Genomic DNA, 18,653 nt, shown 5'->3' with positions numbered 1-18,653 from the left:
ATGTATTTTATGTATATATCTATGTATTTTATGAATATATCTATGTATGTATTTTATGAATATATCTATGTATGTATTTTATGAATATATCTATGTATGCATTTTATGAATATATCTATGTATGTATTTTATGTATGTATTTTATGTATATATCTATGTATGTATTTTATGTATGTATTTTATGTATATATTTACGTATGTATTTTATCTATATATTTACGTATGTATTTTATGTATATATCTATGTATTTTATGTATATATCTATGTATTTTATTAATATATCTATGTATGTATTTTATGAATATATCTATGTATGTATTTTATGAATATATCTATGTATGTATTTTATGAATATATCTATGTATGCATTTTATGAATATATCTATGTATGTATTTTATGTATGTATTTTATGTATATATCTATGTATGTATTTTATGTATGTATTTTATGTATATATTTACGTATGTATTTTATCTATATATTTACGTATGTATTTTATGTATTTATTTATGTATGAATGTAAACAAAAAAAGTCAATAGTAAATACAAATAAAAGAAACTTGAAAATTAAGTTTTTAAAACTAAATTTACTAGTTGGCAACCCGGCGTTGCCTGGCCAAACAATACGCTTAAAGATGATAGTTTAATTTATGCAGCTTGCGTATGTATTATTATCAATCCTCTGTCGATTATTACATATTACAAGGAATAATCTGCTCGGTGGAGTAATTTGCAAAAAGTTTTTTTAAAAAATATCAATGATAATGTCGTTCATCAAATTCTGTCTGTGCTTGTTTACAGTATAAAGTCAGCTAATATTTGGGCTTGATGATAAGTGCCCTGGAAAAGTCACTTTTGATCAATGTTTAGTCTTAAAATATGCAAATGAAAAAATGATTTGCTGCGATTTTAAATGGTAGCTATTTTATTGTAAATTGAACGCATTAATAAGAAAAACTTAAATTAAAACGATGAGGTATACCCGGGCTTAAACAGGGGGATCATTCGATCTGTAGTCAAATGCTCTACAAAGTTATCTCACCAGATCATAATAAATCTGTTTTTTAAGACAGGATTATTTGCTGAAATTTTATATTCTCTCTTTGCAAGTGTAACGTAAAATATTCCCCTGTAAAAATTATTCTTTTTTTATAAGAAAGAAAAGCTATTTTTAAGATCAAATTTTTTTTTTTATTTTTGATACTTATTGAATGAATTTCTGCAGAAAACATATCTAAAACACTGCCAAGCATATTAGCATTGTGTGAAATTTGCAAAGGATAGGCTCAGCTGTTTCGGCACCTATGAGAAAGGAACACACACACACACATAAAGTGATTTTTATATAATAGTAGAGATTCCAATTAAAAATGAGTTTCGTATGATTATCACTGTAGCAGACAGTTATTGCTTATTGTTATTTATGCAATAATTTCTGACGTTTTTGGGTTAATGATTTTTTTTAAAAAGATATGTTTGACTTAAGTTTATCAATATTAACATTTTTTAATAATGATTAACAGATAATAGAGATTTACCAAAGTTGGTACTCATGCAGTTTACAGACCTAACAGTAATAACATTATTTAGAAAATCATTCCTAACATGGAAGAGGAGAGGTTTTTTTTTTTAATAATTCTCTTTTTCTGCCATTCATGCTGTGGCAAAATTTGCCCACATATCTGATTAGATTTTTTTTTAATAACATTTGAAAGAATTTGAAATTAATTTAATATAAAAGATTTAATAGAATCTTTTCATATGTAATTTTAAACTAGATTAACAAACTTTCAACTGTAATAAAATAGTTTTATATCAATGTACATATGCAATTAAGTTCAAATATAATGTATAAAATGAATTACAAATCAATATTTTTTCAAAAGTACCCAATAGAAAAAGCCTTAATGCTTATAGAAAGTTTATATATGAATAAAATGACAGATCAGAATTATTTAATATTTAATGTCAATTTCGGGGCTAAAAATAACTAATGCTGTGTATTCTACTTTAGTTTCATGTAAAAATTCATTAATTGTGACATATGTTAAGACATTCTTGGAGAGAACTTGAATGCCTATTTGACACCGTCCTTGAAAGTCTAAGGTTTGTCAAAATAAACTGGCATAAAGATACTTTTCTCTACAAGTAAACCTTGACTAAATATTCAAAATCACATAGTATCTCTGTATGACTAATCTACACTGACTTTTATGAGTAATAGTGCCCCTTCTCCAAGTGATATTACCTTGGGTAAACACACGGATCTGGATACTCCACCAGACTAGATGTATTCTTGTCCTGGAATCCAGTAAGACAAAGGGACACTATGACATAGTTAATTGGTCAATAAGTGAGAGGAAAATTAATATTCCTTACTATCTCAAAGTTTGAGATAAAAAGAGAACTTTAATGGAATATTCGAATATCTATGTATTTCATGTGTATTTCATATGTTAGCCGCAGGAAAGGAGGCCCTTAATTTCTGAGAAATTCGACTGAAGTAAAATGGAACAAAAAGTATAACTAAAAATAAGCGTCTTTACATTTACACTATCACCTTTATATAAAAGTATTATTTTTATTATATAAAATGAGATTATTTTACCATCTAATTTACATTCATGGTTATGGTATGTACAAACATGTAAATTAGATGACCATGCTGAGAAAAGAATCACTCAGGAGTTGAATGAACATAGTGAGGGGGAAGGGGCACAAGAAATATATTGCTAAACGAAAGTTGGGTGACTTGTTCAGTAAATTATAAATTACAGCCAATTAGAACAAAATTTCTTTTTTAAACATAACTCAATCCCAGAACTAAAGTATGCTTTAGCATGTACTTTATGTTATTAAAATATATAGAAAAAAGCCTCGGCAGATGTAAAACTCACATTATAATAGATGATAAAAAATATTTGATATCATATTTATTTTCAAGAAACTGCTTTTCTGTTAAATTTGCTTTAAATTAGTTCTGCTAAATTCTTTTTGCTATGAATTTTTTTTTAAATTAAAAAATATCTTTTTTTTAATACTGATTAGTGACCACTTTTCAAATTATAAAATGCATTAAAAAAGCTTTGATTATTTGAACTAATAGTCAGGTGAAAAACACCAATAGGAAAGCATTTTATGGTAAAATTATAAGAAAAGTATCCCCCTCACTCTTGCATTAAATTTTTTAAAAAGTTTATCTGAAAATTTGATGCTTAACTCTTTTCTGCATAATAAAATTTCTTGATCATATAAAAAGAAAAAAAAATTAAATCAATATTTTTCGCTTATGAAATACTTTTTTAAATCTTGTGCAGATACATTTACCACTAAAATAGTTTGATTCTTGCTTTGAAGATTTCGTAAAATTCAGTTTTTCAATAGAGTTAAGAATGATTGATGAGATATTTAAAAGTCACTCAATTTTTTTTTAAATACAGTGTGTAAATTCTATTTCAACTGTTAACAAAAAATTTGGCACATATAATTGCAGTTTTCACCAAAATGGTTAATAATCAGTTTTATTATTCCATTTTTGGGAGTTTTATCTATGAATCTTTTTGTCAATATTTTTTATACACCCATCGATAAAAAACTTACTTGTTGTCTGTAAGGACTGATTTCAGTTTCAGATTCATTGTCGTCATCATCTCCAACTTCTTGCACTCTACGCTGGAATTCTTCTTCCAAACACAATTTTTTCAGTCGATCTTCTTCTTGGGGTGTGCGATATTTCATTTCTGAAAGTTTTTGGATCTCCGTCTCTCGGATGCGATTCATATTTATGTCCTCCTGTTTGAGGATCTTAGTTTTATCTTCTCGGTCCCAATTACTGTTATTGGATGCATTCACTGGTGGCCGTGGAGGAGACACATTTGACTGTGGATAGGACATCCTTGGATCTTCGTGTGAATTTGAGACGTGTTGAAGACTGGGTGGCCCTTGGGTTTCAACAGACCTTCTATCGTATGAAGTGCCGTCATAGTTATTTACTTGAGTAGGATAAGTTTTGTAATTATTTTGATCCATAGGTGGTACTCTGTTGCCATCACTGAACTCTTGACCTCTCTGACCTGGACTTCCAGATTTGTAGTTTTGTATAGACGAACCAAAATCATGAGGGCCATTATATCTGTGAGTGACCTGCTGCTGCTGATGTTGCCAGTGTTGGGTATCCGAGTGATAGGTCATTCTTACATCTTGAGGAGGTGGCGGCATCATTTCTTGAAGGTCTTCAGGTGCAGGGGGAGGGGGAAGGTCTGGTGGTATTTCAGGAGGTGGAGGAAGATCAGACTGATCGATCTCTTGTAAGTTGGATTTACTTCCTCCTCCTGTCATGTCAGGAGTTTTGGGCTTCTCAGTTGCTTGATGTGGCATTATAGGGCGAGACTGGACGACCTGCTTTTGCTGCTGCTGATGTGCATAACGTACATTGTAAACATTCTGTGGTGGAACTTGCATTTGTGACTGTGGTTGGATTGGCCGTTTATCATGGACATTAATCATGGGTATGTCATTTACTGGGGATCCTTTGTCAACTGATTTCAAAGTAATTGTTTTGGGTGGAACAGCAGGTTTCTTCATTATTTCTTGATCCCCTGCTCGTTGCAGTTGGTGAAATGGTGGCGCTGGTTCCTGGATTCGTTGTTTAGTTTTTTCATAAAAATGTTGCTGCCGCGCCTGATTATTGACGGAAGCTTTCGGTATATCATTGATTTCTCGAGTTTCTGGTGAAATCTTTGCATAATGTGAAGTGGCAGATTTTTGTTCAGGAGATTCCATAAAGTGTGATTCCATAAAGTGTGGATGCTTGACGACTGGTTGTTCCAATGGGCCAGCATGGTTATAAGAATTATTTGAATAATCAACATCATACTTTTCTTGCCATTCACGGACTTTATCAGCACTAATGTCATCCGAGTGGGGACGTAATTGTACACTACCAAATTCTGGTCGTTCATGTGAACTAACTGGAGGCGCCATGGAATACGGACGGTCATCTTTTGGCAGACTTGATACTGGAGAATGATTCATTGTTGATGAGTGATTCACCATTGGCTTCGGTTGGTATGTTGGAATTGGGCTGGGAGTGTAGTTATTGCCTCTATCTGGAGGACCATAACTATTCCTGTGATGATCCTTTCCTGGATGTTGATATTTTCCAGGATCCGCTTTATTGTTGTAATAGTTCATGTGTCGAGCATTATCAGGTCCTCTTGGATGTTGATCCATGTATCTGTTATCAGCTATTTTGGGATCTTGGTCCGGTGGTCTCTGGATTGGTCCAGCAAAATGTGGTGGATCAGCACCCATATGCTGTGGGCGCTGTTCATAGATTTGTCTTACGTTGCCATTCATGTAGGGCGGTTGTGAGGGCATGGCCTGTTGTGATGGCATCGGCTGCTGTGCAGGGGAGTTTGATTCTGGGTGTGGCTGACGTTGGGGTGGTGATCTTTTGTTGTTGGTAAGCATTCTGTAATCATCACCAGGAATGTTGGCATTAGGGGTAGGAGTCAAGGCACTGGCAGAGATGCTACCATGAATATTCTGATGGGGAGGCATCTGCTTCTGATAGACACCCATTTCTTCTGGCCGTAAACTTGATGATGATCTTGATCTGGGATCCTCTCCCCGATGCTGTTGATGATGCTGTGGAGGTCTGTTGGCATCAGGATGTGGAAAATTGTTCGGAGGATACCTCATGCTCCGTGGATCTTGTCCAGACCCTTCACCTTGAGAGGGAAAACAAAAACAAATTTAATCAGCAAGGTTGTACTACTAGATATAAGAAATAAAATAAGTTTTATTGCAGATTATAAAATACATTCATTAATATTAGATGCAAATCTATAAAAGTAACAATTAGGAATAAAATATAAACACTTTCTATAGGAACATAAAAAAGTTTTATTTTAAATAAAAATGAATATAAATTTGTACAAAAATTAATATCAAAAGCTTCTTCATAGAATGGGAAATATTTTTTTGGTTTGGACTGTCCTTTTTCGAGCAACCCTTTTTTTTTTAGTGATGAAATGCAATAAGTATTATAAATGATGCTTATACGTCACTGAACATTTTTACAAATAGCTAGGGGAAAATTCTAGGTTCATACTAAAAAGAAAACATTGGCAAAACTCCTCTCCAACATTGTGATACATACCAATTCTTCTTAACTTAAACCATAATTCACAACATCTACACTCTCTTGGCTGTCAAAAACTCAATTCCCTGTCCTTTTCAATTGGTCCTTCTTATAGTTGCTATTCCTCTCATATGCAAATTAATGCCGCATTATATATATATATATATATATAAATTTTTCCAAAATTAATAATGGAATATGTCACATATATATATATATATATATATATATATATATATAAGAATCCATCTACAAAGATTTTTTCTTCTTTTTCATGCCCAATTCCATTACTTGATAGACCAAACAGATGCACTGCCGCTTGTCTGAGTAGTATCTTCTATTACAATACTTTTCTCAACAGTATTTGTACATAAATCACTGCAAAGGATCTGATAGGATTTGTACTTGATTTTAGCCAATTTTGTAGGCTATGAAAATATCTACTAAGCCAATCATGCATTCCTTCACTCTTTAAAAAAAAAAAAATTTTTTATATCGCTTGCATGAATGAATGTTGTGAAGTGATAACAACCTTGCTATGACAGTAATCTTTTAGGTTGGTACAAAAAATAATGTTTTTTTGACATATATATATCTCTCTCTGATTAAAAACGACATTATTTTTGCACAAACCTAATATTTGGTATTTGATGATGTTATGTGTAATATGAGAGCGAGAGAATAAAAAATACTTTCCTAACATATTGCATTCAAGTGTTTTTATTCTATTAACTGTTGGTGTGTGATACAATAGTTCATTTTTATTGTTTTGCCAATTTTATGAAAACAGAGATAGTAACAATGAGAAAAGATATAAAATGCAAAAACATGCAGAAACAATCAGTGAATTATTCAAATTTATCAAGTAAAAAAAAAAGAAAGAAAAGGTAAATGTGAAACAGGAAATGAAGAAATGCTAATTTGTATTCTTTTCTTAAATTTCTTTCAAGTGATTTTCTTTTGTAATGTTTCAGTTTAGGGGAAAGGAAGCAAGTGCAGATAAATAGAAATTTGAATTTGTTGAGATTTTATCTACTAAAATATACATGAATATGACTATATGCTAAAACATGCATTAAATGAAACTTTTAAAAAATGTGCAGGGTTTACATTCAGCATTTATTAAAAAAAAAAAATAAATAAATAAAAAAATAAAGTAGTATTTTTAAACTAAAAAAAAAAAAAAGAAAAAAAAAAGACAAATTTATCATAAAAAAAATTCAGCAATACTCCTCCCCACAAGACTGTTTCAGACTTGTGGGGAGGAGTATTTTTGAATTTAACAGAACTCTGCTGAGCAAGATTTTACGTTAACATTTAGTAGAAATGAGGAAATTTATTAAACTTGTTAGGTCTATGATTTCTTAAATTTGAATTTTAATTTTTATTTATATGACAAAAAATAATGTATAAAGTCTGCGTAATATTAGTACACTTTTGTATTATATGAGTAATTGCACAATAGGAGTGTAAACTGAATAGCTTCCACTTAAGCTGCACGTTGGGCATTACCTTGAAGGAGAAACCCTATATGCATCAATCTTTGATAGATCACAGCTTCTCATGAGGTTGACCCATATTTGAAGTATGGATTTTGAAAAGACATTCTCTATGCAGAACTGCCTACTTACAGTTTTGGTTTAAGGGTGTTTATAAAAAAAAAATTCAAATATTTTGATATTGATTTTGTCACGTAGGAAAACTCTGTTTAATACCATCTTCAATGGTAGTAGTTAATCAGAAGTGGATAATCACAGAGCGGTCGAGAGAACAAGGTGTAAACACAACAAAATAGAACCACACCAACAGAACAGATTTGTAGATATAACATTTGTAGCTGTGTATGCTTCTTACAGATTGGCTATTGCAATCAGTGGAAATACTGCATGTGAGTCTGCATCTTAGGCAATGGAAAATTTCATGGGTTTAGGAAACTGATGCTGACTATATAAGTTATTTGAGATGTATAAAAACAAAATCATTTTATAAATGCAATGAAAGATGCCTTCATTTCTATAATTAGACAAAAATTATTGGTAGTAAAGCTGGTTAACTATTTAAGATTTCAAATGTTTTTTATATTGTTGATTAAAATGGAAAATAAAAATATTTTTGAAGCATTTCCCAGTAATTGGAGAAACTTGTAGCAGGCAAGAGTACTATGCATTTGATTAAAAAAGAATAATAAAAAAGTAATTTTCTCATATCTTATATCAATGCCTCATTCCTAGTAGAGCAGTGTCATTTGTATTTTTAAGTGTTGCCAAGAGCACTAATGAGCAAATAGGGATGTTCGAGGAGGCATCTACTGCTTTTGGCTAATAATTTCCATCTGTGATTGACTTCTCAAAGTTCACGTTTTTCTTTTTCTTCTTTCTCTTTTTAAGATTACCCAATCCTTTCTATCAAGTGTTCATCCATTGAACAAATTTGTGTTTTGCAAGGGTGGAGAGTAAAATCATTTTCCTGTTACCTCTCAAGTCTTTGTTGTGACTTAGTTTATCGACTTTAGCAAAGCTTTTACAAGATTCAAATTTTCACTAATTCTTGTTGATCGTGGAATAGGTGCCTTATTTTCTTATATTGAAAATACCAAGTTAAAATGACATTTGGATATCAGGAAATTATAATCATCATAACTTTAACTTTGCGTAATGGGTAAAGTAAATAAAATATACATTATTCAAAAGCTCCAAGCAAATCAAGTGAATCTATAAAAAAAAAAAAAAAAAAAAAAAAAATAGCTGCCAATTTATTTGAAAATACAAAAAGCAAATATTTAAAAGAAAAATGTATAAAAGCTGATGAAATTATTCATCTAACATGCAAATGAAAGCAGGTAATGGTTCATAGGGAGAAAGGTTTAATTACTTTGACTATACCCAACAACAAAATGAAAATCATTCATTGGTTTTGAAATGTTTAGGAGAGGAAAACTTTTTTGCATGTCATTGTTGTTGGGTTTGGAAAGGAGACAATTTAATGCTAGATCTTTGTGTGCTTTTTGTGCAGACAAACTTACGGAAGTTTGGAACAGACCTCCATGATGATGGTGGTGCATTATAACCACGAAAACATTTTTTAATATTTGGTGAGAAATGTTTACCAAGCCTGATATTGCTCATACTGCCACTAACTTTATGGGTGGTAGCAGTGTTGAGGTTGGAATGGCTTAAGCTGCCAACAACCCCATTGCTGAGTGAAGAAGAGGAAGTATTAAAAGGCTTTGAACGTCTTGCAGAAAATTCTCTCCATTCTGCTTCCAGAACAAGATCTTTCACGTTTTTCTGTCGATGGAGTTCTTGTGAACCCTCAGATTCTGACAGAGATCTATAACGATGGTCTGAAAAAATGCCAGTTGCCATTTTTATTCATGTATTGAAAAAAAAAAAAAAAAAAAAAAAAAAAAAAGTTGGAATGGAAAGTGATACGAAGTCGAATTCGGAGAGAAATAAGTTTCATTTATTAAAATGCATGATTATAAAAATAAATAGAAACATAAGAAAAATAATAGAAACCAACAAAAAATAAAACAAAATAGTTCAATCATGACTTAAAATTTTTGGGTAAGAGCATGAAATGTCATATACAGGAAAAAAAATAATAAAGAAAGAAAAAATGTAGGAACTAATATATTTTCCAGAACAAAATTAGAAATTAAGATTTTTTTATGAAAACATCAAATTAGAGAAAAAAAAAATGGATGTAATTGTAGATTTTTATTTAGATAAATTAAGAGTTTTTATTTTGGATTTTATTGCTACCCGATTTATCATTACAATTGGGACTTTTTGCAGATTTCTATTGAAGGTACAGACATTCTGGAAATCGCAATGAGATAATGCAAAAATAATGTTATCTAACAAAAAACAATTGTTACCTTATTAACATATAGATGCTTTGAAATGATAAGTGTTGATAAAGTTCAATACGGACCAAAGAAAGAGAAATGAAATATTTTATTTTTGTTTTTTTTTTCACTTGGAAACTTATGGAAGGAGTAATCTAGCCTCATAAAATACATCAACTCGTTTATTTAAAATTGAATTGAATGATGATGTTATATAGAACTCTAGAAACAAAAACCTTGTGTTGAGCAAAGCATTGACCAATCAACATCAGAGTTGACTAAACACTCTTCATAAGAGCATCGTTGTAGTCAAAAGTGAAGAGTCAGAATCAACAATTTTTGAAGGAATTAGAGTTTTTTCTTTTTTTTTAAATAACTCTCTGAAATGGAAAGTCAAGAGTTGGCAATTCTTGAAGACATTTTATTTAGCTGACTTCCTAACTCTGCTTATACAAACTTTAGAACATTTACTTATTCTACACAGAGTAAAATTAGCCGAAGAGATAGAACAAATGGAATACTAGAGAAGACTGGATCAATATTGTAAATTTTCAAGAACGACTGCTACAAATTTTTGGAACACTTTTTATCTCTTCAATTAATATAAACAAAACTATTCTACTTTATACTGTCTATGAAATACAATTTTCTTTTTGAAATCAAAGCAAAAAATGTCAAAATGTTCAAGATATAAATTCGTAAAGATAAATTTGAAATGAATGATGAAAAAAAACAAAAAAAAAAATTCATAAGTTAAATTATCAAAAAATATAAATTATCAAAAATATAAATTATCAAAAATATAAATTATCAAAAATATAAATTATCAAAAATATAAATTATCAAAAATATAAAGATGCAATTAAAATAACAAGGACAGCCGAACAAGATTAATCTCTTTAGACTGAATGGAAAACCTGTTTTCAGATTCCAAGAATGTAAGCAATTTTTATAAACATCGGAAAATGACCAGAGGTAAAGCAATCGAAATGACAGTAATAACCAAAATAACACCAGTCTTGCTGTAACCAACATAAATTTTCATCTAAATGATTCCAAAATCCCATTTGGATTATTCGAACTACTATTCTCGTCTTAAGTGTTGTTTTCACAATGTTTCAGGCGATGTACCTTCCAACCTTCTTCAGGTGTACCTTGTCAAACTTGAAAATCTGAAGATTGAACCTCCAACCTCTGGAAGAGTATCACAACTGAATTTTACCTAATACTTTATTTGTTACACCACAGGTCTTTTGGTCATGGCTGACGGAAAAGCATGCTACCCTTTATGGATTAAATAAAAGGTTCTGTTCAAAGTTCCCCATAGATTCCAGAGTTCAACAGAAAAATTTCTGAGTTCTATAAGAAGGGCGGAGGTTACATCAGCTGAAACATGAAAATAACACTAGTAACCAGAAGAAATAATACAAAAAATAAAAATGAGTGAAAAAGATCTAGATAGACATAAAAAAAAAAAAAAATTTACACTTTCCGATTCTATTTATTACATGCAAGTAGTATTCATGAGATCTGGATAAAAATGTACAAGGTTTTCTACAATTAATATCATCAAACTTTTAGAAACAAAAGCTTGCAATGTTTTTTATGAACAACACAACTATAACAGTTAACAATTTAAATTCAAATTTGAAAAATAAATATTCCAACTTTTTTTCCCTTTTAAAATAAGCAAATTTAGTTATTTCCAACAATTCTGCTCCACCATTTTCTTTTTGAGAATGAATGAGTATTCTCCACTATATATCACACACAATTAGAATTTTATACTACCACTTGTACTTGTTAACATATTTGGCTAATATTAGCAAGATACCGTTGCCTATTGATATAAAAAATATTTAGATAGTTTCTTAATTTTTACATATATATGGCTAATTTTTTAAATAATTTTTTCTCTTAAAACTTAAAACGTTATTTTATATGAATATTAGTGCAAACACTAGGAAAGCACAATATTTTTTCATCAATTTTTTTATATAAAATTATTAGCTGCATCCACTCTTATTTTCAATGAAGAATTAATTTAAATTACATTTTATTCTAAATATGGACCAATGTTAAAAAGAACATGGCCAAACAGAATTAAATACCGATTTGTTAGAATTAAAAATGGTGAAAATGACTGACTTTACTTTATTAGATAGGTAAAAGAATAGATATACATGTACACAAGATAAAATGCAAACTTTAAATTGTTGGGATGCATAGCTTAGTGGCAAGAGCATGACTTCAGATTAGGCAGCCTCTGTATATTACTTTTATTCCCCTTTCATTATTATGGCTTTGTTTGGGCAGGAGAATAAAAATTAAATCTGTTCTTTGTAAGAATAAAGCAACAGTGTATCAAATACAGTACTTTTTATCGTAATAAAATAACATTCCTTTCAAAGATAATTTGTTGAATTTAATATCCACCATTTTTCATAAAATATATCAAAAGATTGAGTGATCGATTTTCCAGCATATAAACATTGATGAGTCATTCAAAGCCCCCCACCCCCACCTAAATTTTGTTTTATAAATATATGCAGATGTTTTAGAATGGAAGTTTTATCAGATTTAGGCTGTTTTAAAATTTTTTAAAAGAATTCTACATCATTTTATAAACTTTTCTTTTTTTTTTTTAGAGAGTGAATTCCTTCTGGGTGGTCTTATTTTGGTGCCAGAAGAGTCTTGTTGTTGTTTAACTGATTTATTCTACAATGCAGGTGGAAGGACGTTGGAGTTGCTTGTCAGAGGCCTTTGACAGTGGCAAAGCTCCTGTGGGATGGTAGTTGCTGCAGCACCTCTTCGTGTCCAAATTGTCAAACTCTGCCTTTGCTATTGCCTCTCGATGAATCTGGATATCCTGTACACAAATGGCAGGTTGGTTGATTTCATCTTGCATGCTTTGTTGAGCTTGACGTCAACCTTTGCAACACGAGCAGAATGAGCCTATGCTGCCACTACTGCAGTTGAGTAGCACAGCACTAAAGCTGACAGGCTAATCTTATCACTGACATCTATGAGTTCAAATTGTATCTCAGCAATTTAAAGTGATAGCTGTCAGTGATGAGATTGAAGCCTTATTTATATTTCTAGAAAGGCATTAGTACATAAAGGGAAATAACTGATTAGTGCAATGACGTCAGTTCATTTTACTATTAGCAAATTGAACTTAACTCTATAAATAATGAGTGGGAAGAAGGACAATTGTGTTTAAGTGGTTGTTTGGTTCTTTTGTTTTATGGTATATTAACTCGTTTTAGGTTATTTAATGCAGAATCTAGTCATTTTGGAAAAAACTTTTATTTTTTAAGTTCTTCATATCTTCAACTATTTATTCATAATATTTATTCATGAGGTTTGATTTGAGTGTTTTGCAAAAAGGAAATTGTTTTTGACTTTGCAGAACATGATTGAGTTTTGTAAAGTGAAAGGAAACAATGTTTGGTGCATTTTTGGTTAGAAAGCCAGGATCTTCAGACAGCCTGATCTGGTAGCACCACAAATTGTGTTCTAAAATGCATCATTATGTGAAGTCTTTTTTTATAAAAAAACATTTTAAGTGCTAAAACATCAATGTAAAATCTAAGCATATCTTAGATTTTACATTGATGCACTTGTAAATCTGAGTGACAAGAGGGATTGCAAGAGTAAAGATATTTCCTATCTAAAAAGTATGATCTATATATCTATAAAAACAGAGATGTGTGTGCCACAGACGATTTCTGATTGGTTAATCCAATAATCACCTCCTAAAAAACTATGGTTCGTAGGCTCTTAACTTTACCATAAAATATTATGGCTTTATTTATTGTCCATCTTGGAAGGGTTTAATTTTTTTCTAACTTGTTATTTACAAATTAAAAAAATACGAATCTTACACAATCTTACAATCCAACCTACGACATCCACGGCCGCCATTCTGGTGCTAGCCGCAGACATGTACACAACACGAAAACAATGTTTTGAAAATCTAGCAAAAATTAATTTTCCTGAAATTTTTCAATATTTAAAAATAAATTATGCCGGCTGATAAAATTTTAAAACTTTTTTTAAAGCTAGAAAGATAAAATTTAAAAATACTTATTTTTATGTAAAACGCGCGTTCCCTCGTGGTCTTTCCATTTCGGGTTTGTATTACTGTACACATAGATTCGAAAAAGTTGTCAAAAAACAAATATATAACAAATAAATGTTATCAAAGGCAAGATAAGTTACTTTTCTACCAAACTGGATATATTTTTCGTGTTTTTATTCAATGTAACACATTTATTCAGCTCGAAAAACGGGTTTGTATTACTGTACACATAGATTCGAAGAAGTTGATAAGATACGAAACAATACAGCACGAAAACACACGCACACACTCACGTCCACTACCGTCCTTGGCTACGTCACGTTGTTATGGCAACACGATAAATACACAGTAAATTTGATTTTCTTCATTTCTACGCAAATATTACGCAAATATAAATCATATAGAATATCTGTATGAATATAATTACACATAATAGTTAAATAAAGATGATCATCGTATAAGAGAACCGAAAAAAAAAACTAATAGGGAATTTGTATAAAGTTGTATTTTCTTTTTAAATAAATAGAAAAAAAAGGGGTGTTGATAAGACTATCGATACTTATACAGTTTAGTGACGACATTAAAAAATGGAAATATTGAAAAAAAATTTTATTGTACGTAACTGTTATAGACTGAAGTTCTCCGAAAAAAAATTTCACTTCATTTGATCAAGTAGTTTTGTTCTTACAGCGAAAAACAATTATTTATCATGACGACGTCAACGTGGCCATTTTGGAAATGTACCTAGCAGAATACCTCCATTTTAGGCCAAATTTCGCAATCTAGCCTTTTTTTTCTCGCCATATTGAGATGCGCACAACACATCTGCAATTTTTTTACGTTTTTTTTCTTTTTTTTTAAGATCTGCAATTTTTTTGTGTTTTTTTTTTTAAATAAGAATACTATTGAATATGCAAAGAAATTGAAAAATGCAAAGAATTGAAGAATTTTTATACAAGATTATTTTCGAAACATGCTCAGTTGGACACGCATGGATAACTTCGAAACTTCGTTTATTTACTTCTGTTACAAATTAAAAAAAAAAAAAAAACACCCCAAAAATGGCATCTGTCTTCGCAAAAAAAAAAAACAAAAAAAAAAATCTCATTCTGGTGGGGGGAAAAAAGGGCTAGATTGGCCTAAAATGGAGGTATTCTGCTATGTACGGCAGTTACCTGCCCTTGGGGAATTCCTGGGCCTGCAATAACATTTCCAAAATGGCCACGTTGACGTAGCCGTGATAAATCATTGTTTTTCGCTGTAAAAAAAAAAAAAAACTACTTGATCAAATGAAGTGAAATTTTTTTTCGGAGAACTTCAGTCTATAACAGTTACGTACAATAAAATTTTTTTTTCAATATTTCCATTTTCTAATGTCGTCACTAAACTGTATAAGTACCAGACTATCATTACACACAAAAAAATATAGATTTATTTCTGGGTAAAGTTCCCCCGGGTTTTCCTTTCACTTCAGTAAATAATGGTCTTTTGTTATATATATGGCGTACTATTATCCTTATATATATGATGTTTATGTTTATATATATATGTATAAGTGATAGTGTCTGTGTGTGTCTGTGTGCATTTCCCTACGCTAAAACTCTGTCAATTTTAAGCCTACAGATTCGAAATTTGATATACAGGGTACTGAGATTTGGGAAAATCGATGTGATAGGTTTTCGACAGAAATTTGGCGATTAAGTGGTCAATATTCAACAATTAAACCTTTGAGAACTCTACCAAACTTCTCCTACAATTTAAGGTCTGAACACATGATATTTTATATATAGATTCCTTGGACATGGATCTAACTTATTAACTATACTTGATCCCTAAACAATAAATGTTAAGAGGTCATAATAGGGGTCAAAGTTTAAAAAAATTGACCATTTTTTTTTCCTCAGCATACACTTCAAAACACCTGGGCAACGCCGGGCACCGATTGCTAGTTCTAAATAAACTTATGCGATATTTGAAGAAGAAGAAGAAATAAAGCATATGAAACAATCGTTTGGTTCTTCCACCCACTCTGGATTCTACTCCTAATCAAAAATAAAAAAATAAACTTTTTTCCTATTCGAAAAGAAACAAAATGAATACAAACACTTACTATTTGGAGAGGGAGAAGATTGAGGGCCAGGACGGGGATATGGAGGACGTGAATCATTCATCTGCAGTGGTGGTTGGCGGGGCAAGCTAGTTTCACGAAACTCTGGCTTAGCGGCTGGTTGTGGTTTAACCTGTGGGCGTTCACTTTCTCTGTGAGGACCATTGAAGAGATTCTCTTCACTACGATGACGATGTTGAGCTGGTTTCTTTGGCCCATTGGCTGAAATAAAATATTTCAAATGTGCACTTTAAAAATCTACTGATTGTAATAATACTAAAACAAAATGTTAATGAACAAACAATGAAAGTCACGGAATGTAAATATTACATAATTTATATAAATATCTAACATATGAAGTCATCCTGTCATTTTTTTTTTCAAGGGACACACAAATAGCATTTAAACTGACAAATAAAATTTTGTTTCTGACCAATTGTCATTTGTTATTGATGTATTGAATTATTAGCAATATAAGTATGTACTTTGTCACAATTTATTTAAAAATTACTTAGTCTGGCCAAGATGAATGCTAAATAATTACCTAAAAGTAAGAATCAGCAAATTAAATTGAATATAATAGAAGTTGTGTACTTTAAGTTTAAAAATGTGAAAACAAATAAAAACTAAAATGACTATTTCATTCTCATCAATGCTAGTTAGGTACAAGTAGCATACATGTTATCCACAGATAGTTTGTTTTACTGATAAGTGTTGATAGATTCTGTTAAGTGTTGAGACATTTTGTTGAACAAAGATGGCGGCAGTAAATCAAATTAGCAAAGAATCAATGCAGTCACGATCTCGAGTGTTGAGTAATTCTTAGTAACAAAGCTGGCAGTGAAGAATCAATATAGTCACGATTCAGTCGTTTCGAGACAGAGGTTGACAGCAAACTGAATTGAATCTGAAATTCAATATTTTTTATAGTAACATTTGAAGCTTCTGATTGGTTGATTGTCATAACCATGGTTATATAACATTGGAGTCAAAAACATTTTAACAGATTCCAACCCAGAAAACTGCAATTCTTTCCCCTTTGTCAGAAACATTGCTCATGGAATGTGAGGACTAAAGGACAAAATAAGGGAAGCAAGGCCAAAAGTAAACCCAAATTTTCTACTCTCGTTATATCAGATTTAAATCATGTGGTTTGCATAGAGCAAAGCTGAGATGAGCACTTGCCATGAAAATAGCGAACACATGCTCGCAACATCTCTTTTGTGGGATGGAAGTTATAAAGAGAACATGGCTACACTGACCAGGATTTCAAACTTTTAAACTTTCTATTGGAAAAATATATGGTAATAATTAAATGTATCATATTTTAGCTGATCAAACCATGCACACACTTATAAAAGGTATTTAAAAACTAAAAGTGAGGTTAAATGTTTGTCATCTAAGTAAAAAAACAGAATTAGAAAAAATTCATTATAGTCAGTGCAGATGTCACCTCCATTAGACATATGTAATATAATGGACACTAATAACATGAATATTGTTAACAAATACACACATGTTTTTATTGAATATATATATATATATATATATATATATATATATATATATATATATATATATATATATATATATATATTGCATCTTATAAAGATTATCCCAGATTTTCAGCTTTACTTTTAAGCAACATTGGATTTCTATGCTAGTATTTAACAAAATTATTTTAAGTTGTGCATTTTAATAAATATTATCAGCAATAAATATGTAGTATTGGGAATCCCAGTTTAAATGCTATCTAGGAAGTTTGTAGAAATAGTAAGTTATGTAAGTATATTTTCGATTCCCATCAGCGAGTTTAGTGTGGTTAGAAAAGGTTGGGTTTGACAGGCGTCAAACTCGAGTCACCTTTTGTCAACCTAGATAGAATGCACCGGAAATTAAGGGTGACACTGAATTGTGGTCGTAGGCTTCCGGTTGACGGACACATGGGCTGAGAGTTGGATTTGGCCTGCAGATGGAACAGACAGGAGATTAGTATCTCTCCGCGACAACCAGGGTCCAGATATAGGCTTGCCTTTTAAGAATTGAAGCTTCAAATCCTATCTTGTGTTCATCAATGCATCTGTCTGCAGCAGTGACCACTCCCCACGAGATGGCAGACCAGCATCCAAGAAGATATCTGCTGGACAAGGCAAGCAGATATGTACGATTATGTTATTGCACGTACACGTCGAGACCTTTCAAGGCAAGAAATAACACACACACCCACATAAGTAAGAACATATTGATAAGAACACACAGACTTTTAAAAGTTTAGAAGTAAAAGAAACAGTAAAAAGAAAACGATAAGTAAAAGTAAATGATTAATAGTAATAAATAAACAAACAGGACAGAACGTTTTACGGTAACAGATATGCACTCTTTTGGTAGCAGATTTTGCTGAATAAAGAGGAAAATGCACATGTGGATGTAAGTAAAGTAAAATAAACAAAAAAGAAAATTAAAAA

At 31.0% G+C, this 18,653-nt stretch overlaps 1 protein-coding gene across 4 annotated transcripts in view; it reads right to left on the bottom strand.

Annotated features, from left to right (window-relative positions):
* LOC145291987 (uncharacterized) overlaps window positions 1–18,653 on the bottom strand; it is a 210,777-nt gene that overhangs the window by 12,976 nt on the left and 179,148 nt on the right. For all 4 annotated transcript variants that reach the window (XM_080137948.1, XM_080137944.1, XM_080137945.1 and 1 more), the window contains 2 exons: window positions 16,192–16,410; window positions 3,603–5,734 (listed from right to left, as the gene is read on the bottom strand). In XM_080137948.1, the coding sequence (XP_079994074.1) occupies window positions 3,603–5,734; window positions 16,192–16,410 (2,351 nt within the window). The remainder of the gene's footprint in view (window positions 1–3,602; window positions 5,735–16,191; window positions 16,411–18,653) is intronic.

This window comes from Euprymna scolopes, chromosome 13, assembly GCF_053919585.1.
Source record: "Euprymna scolopes isolate OS-2025 chromosome 13, ASM5391958v1, whole genome shotgun sequence".
NCBI lineage: Eukaryota > Metazoa > Mollusca > Cephalopoda > Sepiida > Sepiolidae > Euprymna > Euprymna scolopes.
This window is presented reverse-complemented; position numbering and strand designations above follow the sequence as displayed.